The sequence below is a fragment of the Oncorhynchus keta genome, chromosome 4 (genome assembly GCF_023373465.1).
Source record: "Oncorhynchus keta strain PuntledgeMale-10-30-2019 chromosome 4, Oket_V2, whole genome shotgun sequence".
Taxonomy (NCBI): domain Eukaryota; kingdom Metazoa; phylum Chordata; class Actinopteri; order Salmoniformes; family Salmonidae; genus Oncorhynchus; species Oncorhynchus keta.
Genome location: NC_068424.1, coordinates 2,308,171 through 2,323,376, shown reverse-complemented (window position 1 = coordinate 2,323,376; position 15,206 = coordinate 2,308,171). Strand labels below are relative to the sequence as shown.

General features: G+C 43.6%; 1 protein-coding gene across 2 annotated transcripts in view; it reads right to left on the bottom strand.

Moving 5' to 3' along the window:
• The window catches only part of LOC118381823 (procollagen-lysine,2-oxoglutarate 5-dioxygenase 2-like), a 160,216-nt gene that overhangs the window by 62,073 nt on the left and 82,937 nt on the right, over positions 1 to 15,206 (bottom strand). For both annotated transcript variants that reach the window (XM_052498651.1, XM_052498648.1), the window contains exons 8-10: positions 14,329 to 14,430; positions 4,519 to 4,644; positions 3,421 to 3,542 (exon numbers count right to left, since the gene is read on the bottom strand). In XM_052498651.1, coding sequence (XP_052354611.1) covers positions 3,421 to 3,542; positions 4,519 to 4,644; positions 14,329 to 14,430 — 350 coding nt within the window. The remainder of the gene's footprint in view (positions 1 to 3,420; positions 3,543 to 4,518; positions 4,645 to 14,328; positions 14,431 to 15,206) is intronic.

Sequence of the window (15,206 nt, the reverse complement as noted above, 5' to 3'; positions counted from 1 at the left end):
CTGAGCTTCCGTTTTCCAACTCAACATCAGAGGAGTGACTGAGCTTCCGTTTCACACTCAACATCAGAGTGACTGAGCTTCCGTTTCACACTCAACATCAGAGTGACTGAGCTTCCGTTTCACACTCAACATCAGAGTGACTGAGCTTCCGTTTCACACTCAACATCAGAGTGACTGAGCTTCCGTTTTCCAACTCAACATCAGAGTGACTGAGCTTCCATTTCACACTCAACATCAGAGTGACTGAGCTTCCGTTTTCCAACTCAACATCAGAGTGACTGATCTTCCGTTTCCAGCTCAACATCAGATTGACTGAGCTTCCGTTTTCCAACTCAACATCAGAGTGACTGAGCTTCCGTTTTCCAACTCAACATCAGAGTGACTGAGCTTCCGTTTTCCAACTCAACATCAGAGTGACTGAGCTTCCGTTTTCCAACTCAACATCAGAGTGACTGAGCTTCCGTTTTCCAACTCAACATCAGAGTGACTGAGCTTCCGTTTCCAACTCAACATCAGAGTGACTGATCTTCGTTTCATACTCAACATCAGAGTGACTGAGCTTCCGTTTTCCAACTCAACATCAGAGTGACTGAGCTTCCGTTTCCAACTCAACATCAGAGTGACTGATCTTCGTTTCCAACTCAACATCAGGGTGACTGAGCTTTCCAACTCAACATCAGAGGAGTGACTGAGCTTCCGTTTTCCAACTCAACATCAGAGTGACTGAGCTTCCGTTTTCCAACTCAACATCAGAGTGACTGAGCTTCCGTTTCCGTTTTCCAACTCAACATCAGAGTGACTGAGCTTCCGTTTTCCAACTCAACATCAGAGTGACTGATCTTCCGTTTCCAACTCAACATCAGAGTGACTGAGCTTCCGTTTCCAACTCAACATCAGAGGAGTGACTGAGCTTCCGTTTTCCAACTCAACATCAGAGTGACTGAGCTTCTGTTTCCAACTCAACATCAGAGTGACTGAGCACTCAACATCAGAGTGACTGATCTTCCGTTTCCGTTTTCCAACTCAACATCAGAGTGACTGATCTTCGTTTCCAACTCAATTCAGAGTGACTGATCTTTTTCCGTTTTCCAACTCAACATCAAGTGACTGAGTTTTCCAACTCAACATCAGAGTGACTGAGCTTCGTTTCCAACTCAACATCAGAGTGACTGAGCTTCCGTTTCACACTCAACATCAGGTGACTGAGCTTCCATTTCACACTCAACATCAGAGTGACTGAGCTTCCGTTTTCCAACTCAACATCAGAGTGACTGATCTTCCGTTTCAATCTCAACATCAGAGTGACACAGCTTCCATTCCAACTCAACATCAGAGTGACTGAGCTTCCGTTTCACACTTTCAGAGTGACTGAGCTTCACTCAACATCAGAGTGACTGAGCTTCCGTTTCCAACTCAACATCAGAGTGACTGAGCTTCCGTTTCACACTCAACATCAGAGTGACTGAGCTTCCGTTTCACACTCAACATCAGAGTGACTGAGCTTCCGTTTCACACTCAACATCAGAGTGACTGAGCTTCCGTTTTCCAACTCAACATCAGAGTGACTGATCTTCCGTTTCCAACTCAACATCAGAGTGACTGATCTTCCGTTTAACACTCAACATCAGAGTGACTGAGCTTCCGTTTCACACTCAACATCAGAGTGACTGATCTTCCGTTTTCCAACTCAACATCAGAGTGACTGATCTTCCGTTTCCAACTCAACCTGAGCTTGTTTCACTCAACATCAGAGTGACTGAGCTTCCGTTTCACACTCAACATCAGAGTGACTGAGCTTCCGTTTTCACACTCAACATCAGAGTGACTGAGCTTCCGTTTTCAACTCAACATCAGAGTGACTGAGCTTCCACACTCAACATCAGAGTGACTGAGCTTCTGTTTTCCAACTCAACATCAGAGTGACTGAGCTTCCGTTTTTCCAACTCAACATCAGAGTGACTGAAGAGTTTCCAACTCAACATCAGAGTGACTGAGCTTCCGTTTCCAACTCAACATCAGAGTGACTGAGCTTCCGTTTCCAACTCAACATCAGAGTGACTGAGCTTCCGTTTCAACTCAACATCAGAGTGACTGAAAGATGTTTCCAACTCAACATCAGAGTGACTGAAAGCTTCCGTTTCCAACTCAACATCAGAGTGACTGAGCTTCGTTCAGCCAACAACATCAGAGTGACTGAGCTTCCGTTTCACACTCAACATCAGAGTGACTGAGCTTAAGTTTCCAACTCAACATCAGAGTGACTGAGCTTCCGTTTCCAACTCAACATCAGAGTGACTTAAAAGCTTCCGTTTTCCAACTCAACATCAGAGTGACTGAGCTCCAGAGGGTTTCCAACTCAACATCAGAGTGACTGAGCTTTGTTTCCAACTCAACATCAGAGTGACTGAGCTTCCGTTTTCCAACTCAACATCAGAGGTGACTGAGCTTCCGTTTCCAACTCAACATCAGAGTGACTGAGCTCCGTTTCCAACTCAACATCAGAGTGACTGAGCTTCCGTTTCCAACTCAACATCAGAGTGACTGAGAGGGTGTTTTCCAACTCAACATCAGAGTGACTGAGCTTCCGTTTTCCAACTCAACATCAGAGTGACTGAGCTTCCGTTTCCAACTCAACATCAGAGTGACTGAGCTTCCGTTTCCAACTCAACATCAGAGGGTTTCACACTCAACATGAGTGACTGAGCTCCGTTTTCCAACTCAACATCAGAGTGACTGATCTTCCGTTTCAACATCAGAGTGACTGAGCTTCCGTTTCACACTCAACATCAGAGTGACTGAGGAAGTTTTCCAACTCAACATCAGAGTGACTGAGCTTCCGTTTCACACTCAACATCAGAGTGACTGAGGTGACTTCAATCTAATTGCTCAGGGTTCATGGAGATGTTAGCTATTCATTCATATTCAGACTGTTTTGTTCATCAAATAACAAGTCTGAGATGGAAAATGTCTCTGTGAAATTATATGATGGGGGGGACACACAGCTAGAGGAATCATCACACACACACACACACACACACACACACACACACACACACACACACACACACACACACACACACACACACACACACACACACACACACACACACAAACAGCTAGAGGAATCATCACACACACACACACACACACACACACACACACACACACACAGACACACACACAGACACACACACACACACACACACACACACACACACACACACACACACTCACAGCTAGAGGAATCATCACACTCACACAAACACACAGCTAGAGGAATCATCACAACACACACACACACACACACACACACACACACACACACACACACACACACACACACACACACACACACACACACACACACACACACACACACACACACACACACACACACGTCTGGTAGCGTACTGTACGTACATGCCCATGTTTCTGGCCTGTCCTTGGCTCAAGTTCTCCTCCGGACCCACAACCTTGAAGCTGTTAAACACATCTTTACTCTCCTCCCAAAACCTCTGGATGTGTCTCTCATGGTAAACCTCCTGAAGAGAGAGAAAGAGGGTGAGAGAGGGTGAAAGAGGGTGAGAGAGGGTGAAAGAGGGTGAAAGAGGGCGAGAGAGGGTGAAAGAGGGTGAAAGAGGGTGAGAGAGGGTGAAAGAGAGTGAGAGAGGGTGAGAGAGGGTGAAAGAGAGTGAGAGAGGGCGAGAGAGGGTGAAAGAGGGTGAGAGGGTGAGAGAGGGTGAGAGAGGGTGAGAGAGGGTGAAAGGGTTAGAGAGGGTGAAAGAGGGTGAAAGATGGTGAGAGAGGGTGAGAGAGAGTGTGAGAGAGAAACAGAGAGAGACCTTTTGTAAGTGTAATGTTTACTGTTCATTTGTATTGTTTATTTCACTTGTGTTTATTATCTACTTCACTTGCTTTGACAGTGTTAACACATGTTTCCCATGCCAATAAAGCCCTTCATTTGAGGAAGAAAAAAAATGAATTGAGAGATAGAGACAGAGCGAGACAGACAGACAGAGACAGAGAGACAGACAGAGAGACAGACAGACAGACAGACAGACAGACAGACATAGAGAGAGAGAGAGAGAGAGAGAGAGAAACAGACAGAGAGAGAGACAGAGAGACAGACAGACATAGAGAGAGAGAGAGAGAGAGAGAGAGAGAGAGAGAGAGAGAGAGAGAGAGAGAGAGAGGAGAGAGAGAGAGAGAGAGAGAGACAGAGAGAGAAAGACAGAGAGAGAGAGAGAGAGAGAGAGAGAGAGAGAGAGAGAGAGAGAGAGAGAGATACAGAGAGAGAGAAACAGAGAGAGAGAGACAGAGAGAGAAAGACAGACAGAGAGAGAGAGAGAGAGAGAGAGAGAGAGAGAGAGGAAAGTTTTAGAAGAGAGAGAGAGAGACACATAGTTATGACTAATATTATATTAGACAGCTGAGAGAAAGGAGAGTCCATGGTTGACGGATTATGTCTTGTCCATAATTGAGTTCATCCAGAGCCAAGGTCCAGCTGCAGTTACTCACGTTGTTATGAACGAAGACGTTGAGTTTATCTTTGGGGTAGTCGAGGGTCACAAGTCTCTGGAAGAATTGAGAGAGGAAAGGAGTGGGCTGTTCGATGAACACTCCAACCATAACAGTCGGATACTCCTGTTTAAAAAAAAAAAATCATACTTTTATTAATAAACAAAACATAAATGACACGTTGCATGGAAAGATGTTTTGAATAACTCGTCCCTTTGGTACCTGAAAACATTAGTTTAAGTTCAAGGTTAATTTTAAGCATCAGATCAGCCAATTAAAATCATTGATGTAGTGTCACGTGAGAGAACGCTACATTGTAGCTGGTCCCATCTGATAACCTGGCACATGTTAGCCCTATGCTAACCTCAGCAGGTGGCTGTGATTATTTCCTGTAACAAATTCCTCATTAGCCTATCAAAGATCTTAAAATCTTTTTCTCCACAAACCAATGGCATTTCATAAAATAGGTTAACTCAGCCTCCAGAGGGACACGTGCAAACCTTGAATTTGGAGGTTGACCTATTTTAAGATCTTTGATAGGCTAATGAGGAATTTTTTACAGGAAATATTCACTGCCACCTGACGAGGTTAGCATAGGGCTAACAATTTCAATTAGCTCATGCTTAATCTCAACCTTGAACCTTGAACTCTTGCTCCCGAGTGGCACAAGGGTCAAAGGCACTGCATCGCAGTGCTAGAGGCGTCACTACAGACCCTGGTTCGATTCCAAGCTGTATTACAACCGGCTGTGATTGGGAGTCCCGCAGGGTTTGGTCGGGGTAGGCTGTCATTGTAAATAATAATTTTTCCTTAAACTGACTTGCCTAGTTAAAAAGGTTAAATAAATAAAAAATGATTGGCTAGTATGACCTCATTACATCTTACATTAAGAACTAATGTCTCAACAAAACTATACCTCATTGGTCACGAACATAAAACACAATGCATTGTAAAAGTGAATAACACCTGTCACAAAGCATAAACAAAAACACAACAGCAACAAAGAGTGCAGATCCAAACACTATGTCTGGACAAAATGGAGTCGTGAGACCAGTTCCCTCCCTGAAGAGACAGTAGACAGAGGAGAGAGTTCTTTCCCATGACTCTCTCTGAGCCTCCGGCCCAAAACAGCTCTACAGGGCCGTGTCTTTCTCCTCTTGACCACGTTAAAAGACCAGGCCTGTGTCAGCCGGCCTGGGATGGAAAGGGACCCGGTTGAAACCATCTAATTTGTGAGTTCCGCGACGGCTCAGAGTTCCAGAACTTTCAAGCATGGAAGGGTCACCCAGGGATCAAGCCAGAGGTCCCTTAAATTGTTACCGGCAGGGAGGACAGAGAGAGAGAGAGAGAGAGAGAGCAGCAACAACTTGTCTGTGTGCTGGTAGGACCTAGGCCCTCTCCCAAAACCACAGTATACATAGCAAGAGGACCGGCAATGACCCAGGCTGACCCGTATCCCTTAAACAGGCAAGACATACTCTCTCTCTCTTTCCCTCACACCTTTTCCTCACAAACAGGCAGGACACAGCAGGTCCAGTGTTCCTGAACCATCCCGCTCTGTTGGAAGTTGAACTCTTGGATGCCTTTTCCCCTGTAAGTCTGAATTCCCTCCACTCAGACTAATATAGTCCTGTAAGTCTGAATTTCCTCCACTCAGACTAATATAGTCCTGTAAGTCTGAATTCCCTCCACCCAGACTAATATAGTCCTGTAAGTCTGAATTCCCTCCACTCAGACTAATATAGTCCTGTAAGTCTGAATTTCCTCCACTCAGACTAATATAGTCCTGTAAGTCTGAATTCCCTCCACTCAGACTAATATAGTCCTGTAAGTCTGAATTCCCTCCACTCAGACTAAAATAGTCCTGTAAGTCTGTCCTGACTAATATAGTCTGAATTCCCTCCACTCAGACTAATATAGTCCTGTAAGTCTGAATTCCCTCCACCCAGACTAATATAGTCCTGTAAGTCTGAATTCCCTCCACCCAGACTAATATAGTCCTTTAAGTCTGAATTCCCTCCACTCAGACTAATATAGTCCTTTAAGTCTGAATTCCCTCCACTCAGACTAATATAGTCCTGTAAGTCTGAATTCCCTCCACCCAGACTAATATAGTCCTGTAAGTCTGAATTCCCTCCACCCAGACTAATATAGTCTAGTAGGTCTGAATTTCCTCCACCCAAACTAATAGTCCAGTAAGTCAGTAAGTCAAGTTTTTTTCTGAATAGCACAGCAGTGAGAAATGTCTGCGCCTCTCATCTCACCCTCAGCATCCAATAAATATCCTGCCCAGATGAGAGGCAGGCTTTTCCCGAGGACTTGTCCGTTCCTTGTATTTAGTGGTAGTCTGGTGGAAGAGGGTTCATCGAGGACATCTTCTAGACATTCTCACAAAGATGTCTTTTATAAGGCGTGCTTGGCTTGTACGGAGTTAGCTCCAGATACAGTAAATACCGTGAATCCATCCCATTCATATAACTCACAGTGAAGTCTCTGCATGTGAAAAGAGCCTCTCTGAAGACATCAGACTTCAGTATACAGTACCGGTCAAAAGTTTTAGAACTACTCATTCAAGGATGTTTCTTTATTTATTGTTTTACTATTTTCTACATTGTAGAATAACAACACAACTATAAAATTAACCAAAACAGTTTTTAAAAAATCTAAATATATTTGAGATTTGAGATTCTTCAAAGTAGCCACTCTTTGCCTTGATGACACCTTTGCACACTCTTGTTCCCACATATGCTGAGCACTTGTTGTCTGGTTTTCCTTCACTCTGCAGTCCGACACTCATCCCAAACCATCTCAATATGGTTGAGGTCGGGGGATTGTGGAGGCCAGGTCATCTGATGCAGCACTCCATCACTCTCCTTCTTGGTCAAATAGCCCTTTACACAGCCTGGAGATGTGTTGGGTCATTGTGCTGTTGAAAAACAAATGATAGTCCCACTAAGCGCAAACAGGTGGGATGGCGTATTGCTGCAGAATGCTGTGGTAGGCATGCTGGTTAAGTGTCCCACACATGCGGAGATCATCCGTTCACCATCACACCTCCTCCTCCATGCTTCAAAGTGGAACCACACATGCGGAGATCATCCGTTCACCATCACACCTCTTCCTCCATGCTTCAAAGAGGAACCACACATGCAGAGATCATCTGTTCCCCTACTGTGCGTTAAACAAAGACACGGCGGTTGGAACCAAAAATCTCCAATTTGGACTCTGACCAAAGGACAGATTTCCACTGGTCTAATGTCCATTGCTCGTGTTTCTTGGCCCAAGCAAGTCTCTTCTTCTTATTGGTGTCCTTTAGTAGTGTTTTCTTTGCAGCAATTCTACCATGAAGGCCTGATTCTCGCAGTCTCCTCTGAACAGTTGATGTTGAGATGTGTCTGTTACTTGAACTCTGTGAAGCATTTATCTGGGCTGCAATTTCTGAGGTTGGTAACTCTAATGAACTTATCTTCTGCAGTAGAGGTTACTCTGGGTCTTCCTTTCCTGTGGAAGTTCTCATGAAAGCCAGTTTCATCATAGCACTTGATGGTTTTTGGGACTGCACTGCAAAGATCATGAAATGTTCCATATTGATTAACCTTCATGTCTTAAAGTAATGATGGACTGGTTGTTTCTCTTTGCTTATTTGTGCTGTTCTTGCCACAATATGGACTTGGTCTTTTACCAAATAGGGCTATCTTCTGTATACCACCCCTACCTTGTCACAACACAACTGATTGGCTAAACGCATTAAGAAGCAAAAATATTCCATAAATGAACTTTTAAGAAGGCACACCTGATAAATGAAATGCATTCCAGGTGACTACGTCATGAAGCTGGTTGAGAAAATGCTATCATCAAGGCAAACGGTGGCTACTTTGAAGAATCTCAAATATAAAATATATTTAGATTTGTTTAACACTTTTTTGGTTACGAAATGATTCCATAGGTGTTATTTCCTAGTCTTCACTATTATTCAACAATGTAGAAAAAAACAAACATTGAATGAGTAGGCGTTCTTAAACGTTTGTCCATGTAGTGTATGTTGTAGGGTAAGTGCGGTGGCAAGATCTGTACTTTAGCCAGTGGAGGCTGCTGAGGGGAGGACGGCTCATAGTAAAGACTGGAATGGAGTCAATGGAATAGTATAAAACCACATGGAAAACCACATGAATGACAACATTATAGAGACAGTTTACTCCTGTCACTGATATGTCTATAGAGACAGTCCTCCCCTCAGCAGCCTCCATTGACCTGATGATATACTCTGCGTTACCATCCAAGGCTTCTAAACATTCCACCAAATGTCTTTGTTTCTATCCTTGCAAGAACTGAAAAATAGAGTTGACAGACAGACGGACGGACAGACAAATTCTAACAAAAAGTTCTAACTCCTGTCACTGATATGTCTATAGAGACAGTTACTCCTGTTACTGATATGTCTATAGAGACAGTTACTCCTGTCACTGATATGTCTATAGAGACAGTTACTCCTGTCACTGATATGTCTATAGAGACAGTTACTCCTGTCACTGATATGTCTGTAGAGACAGTTACTCCTGTTACTGATATGTCTATAGAGACAGTTACTCCTGTCACTGATATGTCTATAGAGACAGTTACTCCTGTCACTGATATGTCTATAGAGACAGTTACTCCTGTCACTGATATGTCTATAGAGACAGTTACTCCTGTCACTGATATGTCTATAGAGACAGTTACTCCTGTCACTGATATGTCTATAGAGACAGTTACTCCTGTCACTGATATGTCTATAGAGACAGTTTACTCCTGTCACTGATATGTCTATAGAGACAGTTACTCCTGTCACTGATATGTCTATAGAGACAGTTACTCCTGTCACTGATATGTCTATAGAGACAGTTACTCCTGTCACTGATATGTCTATAGAGACAGTTACTCCTGTCACTGATATGTCTATAGAGACAGTTACTCCTGTCACTGATATGTCTATAGAGACAGTTACTCCTGTCACTGATATGTCTATAGAGACAGTTACTCCTGTCACTGATATGCCTATAGAGACAGTTACTCCTGTCACTGATATGTCTATAGAGACAGTTACTCCTGTCACTGATATGTCTATAGAGACAGTTACTCCTGTCACTGATATGTCTATAGAGACAGTTACTCCTGTCACTGATATGTCTATAGAGACAGTTACTCCTGTTACTGATATGTCTATAGAGACAGTTACTCCTGTCACTGATATGTCTATAGAGACAGTTACTCCTGTCACTGATATGTCTATAGAGACAGTTACTCCTGTCACTGATATGTCTATAGAGACAGTTACTCCTGTCACTGATATGTCTATAGAGACAGTTACTCCTGTTACTGATATGTCTATAGAGACAGTTACTCCTGTCACTGATATGTCTATAGAGACAGTTACTCCTGTTACTGATATGTCTATAGAGACATGTCTATAGAGACAGTTACTCCTGTTACTGATATGTCTATAGAGACAGTTACTCCTGTCACTGATATGTCTATAGAGACAGTTACTCCTGTCACTGATATGTCTATAGAGACAGTTACTCCTGTCACTGATATGTCTATAGAGACAGTTACTCCTGTCACTGATATGTCTATAGAGACAGTTACTCCTGTCACTGATATGTCTATAGAGACAGTTACTCCTGTCACTGATATGTCTATAGAGACAGTTACTCCTGTCACTGATATGTCTATAGAGACAGTTACTCCTGTCACTGATATGTCTATAGAGACAGTTACTCCTGTCACTGATATGTCTATAGAGACAGTTACTCCTGTCACTGATATGTCTATAGAGACAGTTACTCCTGTCACTGATATGTCTATAGAGACAGTTACTCCTGTTACTGATATGTCTATAGAGACAGTTACTCCTGTCACTGATATGTCTATAGAGACAGTTACTCCTGTCACTGATATGTCTATAGAGACAGTTACTCCTGTCACTGATATGTCTATAGAGACAGTTACTCCTGTCACTGATATGTCTATAGAGACAGTTACTCCTGTCACTGATATGTCTATAGAGACAGTTACTCCTGTCACTGATATGTCTATAGAGACAGTTACTCCTGTTACTGATATGTCTATAGAGACAGTTACTCCTGTCACTGATATGTCTATAGAGACAGTTACTCCTGTCACTGATATGTCTATAGAGACAGTTACTCCTGTCACTGATATGTCTATAGAGACAGTTACTCCTGTCACTGATATGTCTATAGAGACAGTTACTCCTGTCACTGATATGTCTATAGAGACAGTTACTCCTGTTACTGATATGTCTATAGAGACAGTTACTCCTGTCACTGATATGTCTATAGAGACAGTTACTCCTGTCACTGATATGTCTATAGAGACAGTTACTCCTGTCACTGATATGTCTATAGAGACAGTTACTCCTGTCACTGATATGTCTGTTCAGACATTGCCTGCCTTGGCTGAGCTTTGTGGGGAAAAAAATCTGCTGACCGCAGTATTTTACCCCGGGTGGATACAAGTCCTAAGTCACTAAAACGATGGCTGGTTGACAGTGACACCCTTTTAAGTGAAGCTCAATGAAAACCCAAAAACCATTTCCTCTACCACAGCAGCTCTCTGCTTCCTCTAGCTAGAGTGCTTTTTTAGGAAGGGTCTACAGGGACCCAGGGAGCACCGCCTGTTATTATTGGGAGGGTTACATGTTGTGTAGACCGGGCAAACGCATGTTTGTACATCCACACCAGACATGATCCAGACATGATCGAGACACGCAGGTTAATATAGCAAAACCAACATTTGCTGTTGCTAGCTCATTTGCTGTTACTAGCTCATTTGCTGTTGCTAGCTCATTTGCTGTTGCTAGCTCATTTGCTGTTGCTAGCTCATTTGCTGTTGCTAGCTCATTTGCTGTTACTAGCTCATTTGCTGTTGCTAGCTCATTTGCTGTTACTAGCTGATTTGCTGTTGCTAGCTCATTTGCTGTTACTAGCTGATTTGCTGTTGCTAGCTCATTTGCTGTTACTAGCTCATTTGCTGTTGCTAGCTCATTTGCTGTTGCTAGCTCATTTGCTGTTGCTAGCTCATTTGCTGTTGCTAGCTAATGTGACCTGGGATATAAACATTGGGTTGTTATTTGACCTGAAATGCACAAGGTCCTCTACTCCTACAATTCATCTACAGATAAAACAGTAAACAGAGTTACAGGTCCTTTTTTTTCTGGATATTTGTAGAATTTTGACCCATTTTGAGTCACACAAAATAGTGTTTTCTCTACAACGTCATTTAATCCACAGATAAAAGAGGAAACTATTTGTTTCTAGTAATCACTCCTCCTTCAGTAGGAGGAGGAGGAGGAGGAGTTGAGCGGAGGAGAGAGGAGGAGGAGAGAGGAGAGAGGAGGAGGAGGAGAGAGATGGAGAGAGGAGGAGGAGAGAGAGGAGAGAGAGGAGGAGAGAGGAGGAGGAGGAGAGAGATGGAGGAGAGGAGGAGAGAGGAGGAGGAGAGAGAGGAGAGAGAGGAGGAGAGGAGGAGAGAGGAGGAGGAGGAGAGAGGAGGAGGAGAGGAGGAGGAGAGAGAGGAGGAGAGGAGGAGAGAGGAGGAGGAGGAGAGAGGAGGAGAGAGGAGGAGGAGAGGAGGAGAGGAGGAGAGAGGAGGAGGAGAGGAGGAGAGAGGAGGAGGAGAGGAGGAGGAGGAGAGAGAGGAGGGAGGAGAGGAGGAGGAGAGAGAGGATGAGAGAGAGGAGGAGAGGAGGAGAGAGAGGAGGAGAGAGGAGAAAAAGAAGGAGGAGGAGTTAGGAGAAGGTGTTGAGAGGAGGAGAGAGAGGAGGAGAAGGAGGGGAACGAGGAGAGAGGAGGATATTTGATTTGATCAGGATCTATTTTAGTCATCATTTGGACTAATCTCCCAAGAGTCGTTAAACAGTCAAGTACAATTTATAATACGATCACATTTTCACATATAACACACTGTTACAAACAGACATAATACACTAATATAATATAATATACTAATATACTGACCAGATAAACACTCTAACAATCTGAAATGACAGATTGATTCCATCATCTACTATAGTCCAGCACAACGTTCCTATGTGTTATATTTAAATGGTTTTAAAGTATTGTTTGAATGTATATTTTGAACAGTTTCTGGTTTGCTCAGATAAATGATTCAATAATTTTATTGCTCTAAATCGAAATGTTATTTTGCCTATTTATCTTTTCTGTCTGGATAACAGATGGTGGACAATCTATTCCTGGTATTGACTGAATTTCTGTCTCTCACCAACTGAATAGCGCTGTGAATAGTTTGGCTGTTTTAAATGGTGTACATTATTAAATAAAATAGGCATGTTTTCTTTCAATGATCTTGTTGATTGATGACCATTGGCACATGACTACAACAGGAGAACCATATCTCCACCTTAATACAACCCATGACTACAACAGGAGAACCATATCTCCACCTTAAAACAACCCATGACTACAACAGAAGAACCATATCTCCACCTTAAAACAACCCATGACTACAACAGAAGAACCATATCTCCACCTTAAAACAACCCATGACTACAACAGGAGAACCATATCTCCACCTTAAAACAACCCATGACTACAACAGAAGAACCATATCTCCACCTTAAAACAACCCATGACTACAACAGAAGAACCATATCTCCACCTTAAAACAACCCATGACTACAACAGAGAACCATATCTCCACCTTAAAACAACCCATGACTACAACAGAAGAACCATATCTCCACCTTAAAACAACCCATGACTACAACAGGAGAACCATATCTCCACCTTAAAACAACCCATGACTACAACAGGAGAACCATATCTCCACCTTAAAACAACCCATGACTACAACAGGAGAACCATATCTCCACCTTAAAACAACCCATGACTACAACAGGAGAACCATATCTCCTCCTTAACAACCCATGACTGCAACAGGAGAACCATATCTCCACCTTAAAACAACCCATGACTACAACAGAAGAACCATATCTCCACCTTAAAACAACCCATGACTACAACAGAAGAACCATATCTCCACCTTAAAACAACCCATGACTACAACAGAAGAACCATATCTCCACCTTAAAACAACCCATGACTACAACAGAAGAACCATATCTCCACCTTAAAACAACCCATGACTACAACAGAAGAACCATATCTCCTCAATGTGTACCCCCACCCCCCAATACTTAATCGAGAGGAGAAGGGGGAAGAGGGGGTGGAGGAGAGAGGAGGAGGAGGAGGAGGGGGGGTGGAGTGGAAAAAGATGAGGAGAAAGGAGGAGTGAGGAGGAGTTGGAGAGATAAGGAGGGAGGAGAGAGGAGGAGAGGATGTAGAGGAGAGGAGAGTGGATGGAGAGGAGAGGAGAGGAGAGAGAGGAGAGGAGAGGAGAGGAGAGGAGAGGAGAGGAGAGGAGAGGAGAGGAGAGTGGATGGAGAGGAGAGGAGAGGAGAGGAGAGGAGAGGAGAGGAGAGGAGAAGAGAGGAGAGTGGATGGAGAGGAGAGGAGAGGAGAGGAGAGGAGAGAGAGAGGAGAGGAGAGGAGAGAGGAGAGGAGAGGAGAGGAGAGGAGAAGAGAAGAGAGGAGAGGAGAGTGGATGGAGAGGAGAGGAGAGGAGAGTGGATGGAGAGGAGAGGAGAGGAGAGGAGAGGAGAGGAGAGGAGAGGAGAGGAGAGGGATGGAGAGGAGAGGAGAGGAGAGGAGAGGAGAGGAGAGGAGAGGAGAGGAGAGGAGAGGAGAGGAGAGGAGAGGAGTAAATCTCAGGTTCTCATGATTCACTTACTTGGAGCTGAGACAAATCCACCATGTTGTGGTCACAGACGCCACAGCCTCTCTCGTAGTTCCAGGCGTTGGGGATGTAGTTTCCTAGATAGTTCAAATACATCTGGAAGAAGAAGAAAAAACTAATAAATCATCACACGAATGAACAAAGAAACTACGTGGTTATTTTAAAGTTTAATTATCCTTTAAAAAAAAACATTCTATATTAGAAATAGAGGATGATTTCATCCCATGAGAAGTATATTCCGTCCATGTGGTGATTCAGAGCCGCTCAGTAGGCCTGGGTTCCAAATGGCATCCTATCCTCTCGACAGTGCACTACTCTTCGCCCTGTGGGGTCGTAATGTAGGACTCTGGTGAGAGGGTCAGTCTGGACTGAGAGAGGTCACTGACAGTTCAAAGCAGACGATTAAAGCCCGGAGCATAAACATTTCCTCCGTCAAATCTACACTGTCTAAATGCACTGTAATTATCCTGTCTGAAGTCACTTCCCAGAATGTAGCTGCATTCAACACGTTTTATAGGTGTTCTAGTTTAATACACGGAGAGAAGGATATTCCCCTCGGGTCAACGTGACCTGGAGACAGAAACGGACAGCAGTTTGGACACACAGTTTCATCAGATATGTGATCCAATGAAAGATATCCTCATAGTGAGCACACACACACACACACACACACACACACACACACACACACACACACACACACACACTGGAAGCACTTTAACAACAGTAGTGTTTGGATTCACGTCTTGGCTAAACAACAACAGATTCTCACTAATACATGACAGAGCTGTTGGAGGTTGACTCTGTGTACGTTGTGTGTGGTTGTGATTACTGGAAGCTAGGGATTATCCACTTCATCTCGTCTGACGACA